The sequence below is a fragment of the Octopus bimaculoides genome, chromosome 3, assembly GCF_001194135.2.
Source record: "Octopus bimaculoides isolate UCB-OBI-ISO-001 chromosome 3, ASM119413v2, whole genome shotgun sequence".
In the NCBI taxonomy this organism is placed as follows: Eukaryota; Metazoa; Mollusca; class Cephalopoda; order Octopoda; family Octopodidae; genus Octopus; species Octopus bimaculoides.
Window position 1 is genome coordinate 89,928,385 of NC_068983.1, and position 2,615 is coordinate 89,930,999.

Genomic DNA, 2,615 nt, shown 5'->3' on the forward strand with positions numbered 1-2,615 from the left:
TCTTCAGTTATAGAGTTAGATTTATCAAGGTCTTCAGTGGAAAATCTTTCGAATTTTGACTCGCTGCTTCACAGAATGAAATTCGTATTCATTTTTTGTCAGAATTACAAATTTTTAAAACACGCGAGGAAAAAATTTGGAAAAAAATTTCACAAAATTAAAATTACATATTGATCGTTGTACAAAACTGTAGCTGAACTGTTTATGCAGTATAATCATGTGTTTTCACGAATGTACTAACGAGATTTGCTCTGATATTCTCATTTAAATATGAATGTGATTATGGGCGGTTTTGGGTGGCTTGGTCACATGAACCCAAATTTTTTTTGGGCGGTTTGGTAATGAACGGGTTAAAATATGAGTAGGTTATTACAGCTGTTTTGGGACAGTTTAGTAAAATTAACCAAACTTTTTCTCTGGCAGTTTTGGGCTGTTTGGTAATGAAAGGGTCAAACAGTTCTCTCATTTTTAGATTTTATCTGTCTACCCTAGTGAGCTGCTTGGTTTTTTATTCAACATTCACTCTTCAAATGCATTAATGTAATCTATTGCTGTCTCCTCCTCTAAACATAGACCAATTCTTTTGGCACCTAGTTGTTTCCTCAACCATCTACATTTTGTGTTTTTTACAATTGATGTTGCCCATTCAAAAAAGTCAGCTAGTTGCACTTGCTATATATTTACCTTTTCTGCCTAATCCAGCACAGTCATCTACTATACCTCTGTCACAAATTCAGCTTCATGTTCAGCAAATTACTGATAGATTCTTTTCTTCTACTTGAATTTAGGTAATGGTGCTCGCTACAAGTCTGGGAATGCTGGTTGTAATGTAAGGAATGCATCTCGATTTAATGTCAGTTCATGTAAAGGTTCAGGTAAAGATTTTTTATGCTATTTCTAATTTGCTTTGATAAAAATTTTGTAGTCTAATCATATTAGTATTTAATTGTGGAATCTAATGTATTTCTCAGGTTTCACAGTGACCCAGTTGGTCTACTACCACTATTTTACTAATGAAAATGTATGTAATTGTTGGAGCATTGGCATATTGAGTACAAATTGTAATTTAGATTATTCAAGATTCAAACTATATTTGCAGCCAACTGAACAATACTGTTGTTTTCACTGTAGACTGAATAAAAGTTGTTCTAAAAGGGCTAAAATGCATTTAAAACCAACCAAAACTTTCTGCTTTGAATTAAGATATCTAAATTGTTTCATTTCATAGATGCATTTGATAAAGTGCCTGACCATATGACATTAGGAGGTAAGAGATGCTTGTATTTTCATTATTATATCAAATGCATTAATTTACTAGAAGTTGTATTGCATATATTTTGTTATAAATATTTGTATTGCTTAAACTTAAATTTTACTCATATGACTGTTTCATATGTGCAGCCGTACTTGCAGTCTGGCTTGGTGTTGAGTCACTTGGAACTTCAATGTGTATGAAATGTTCCCTATCCTCGTAATCACATGATTAAATGTATTTTCGCAATTAACTGAGAAAAAATCATGCTGGTTTGAACAGTTACCAATTAGGAGAATCATTCAGGGGTATGTGACTGAGTATCTTATCTCGAGAGGTAAATTGCCTTAACAACTATCAATTTATTTCAACCATTATACTTTTTGTTATGCATGAAGTAACTTGGTGTTAATACAACAATTTGGTGAGGGACGTCAGTTAGAATGGTATACTGCACAATATTTTACTTTTCAACTATTTCTAAGGTTGGCACTGTTATTGACACATCTCACTTCATGTATTTTCACAAGTTCAAAACTTTTTTAGGTAAGTCTTAACTTTGTTAGGATTGACTAAATAAATACCTGATGGACAAAACCGACTTTGTCAGGCCTCTTCCTCTTAGAAAGTATTTCCCTGGGTTTAATGCTCTAAGTTCAAGAATTTGTGGTTCAGGAACAAATATAGAATAACTAATAAAATGATGATTATTGGGTTTGATTATAAGATTTAATTAATTCGCAGCTCAGTAGGTATGTAATATAAATGTATGCTTCTGAATATTTTCTCAAGATGCTCAAGGTGGTGAAGCTCCATACATCCCACCTCCACCACCAGAAGATGAGAGTGCAATCTTTCAGTCCATTCCAACGGGTATCAATTTTGCTAAGTATGATGATATTCCAGTCGAAATTTCTGGGCGAGCTGCTCCAAACGGTTTGGTTGATTTTGAAGAAGCCCAATTCCAGCAAAAGATAATGGAAAACATTTATCGTGCCAAATTTGAGAAACCAACTCCGATCCAGAAAAATGCCATTCCAATTATACAAGCTGGTCGTGATCTAATGGCCTGTGCCCAGACTGGCTCCGGTAAAACAGTAAGTAGTTCATTACATTTTCTTTTCATAGGATTGATTATCTCTAATTGAAGGAATAAGATCAATGTAATTAACACTGGAATCAAGCCATCTGCATCACATCTCAAAGATTTTAATTAAGGTTATCTCCCTCGTTTATTAGCACTTAAGTTTCTGATCGCTAATTGTATGGAGAATGTAATAAATTAGGGTTATATATAATCACAGTATGAAACATCCTTGCCTATTTAAAAAAAAAAATCTTGTATGTTTGTGTGTGTGTGTGT

General features: G+C 33.4%; 1 protein-coding gene across 2 annotated transcripts in view; it reads left to right on the plus strand.

Moving 5' to 3' along the window:
• LOC106880074 (ATP-dependent RNA helicase DDX4) overlaps positions 1–2,615 on the plus strand; it is a 31,977-nt gene that overhangs the window by 16,116 nt on the left and 13,246 nt on the right. For both annotated transcript variants that reach the window (XM_052966296.1, XM_052966295.1), the window contains exons 5-7: positions 789–875; positions 1,229–1,267; positions 2,045–2,349. In XM_052966296.1, coding sequence (XP_052822256.1) covers positions 789–875; positions 1,229–1,267; positions 2,045–2,349 — 431 coding nt within the window. The remainder of the gene's footprint in view (positions 1–788; positions 876–1,228; positions 1,268–2,044; positions 2,350–2,615) is intronic.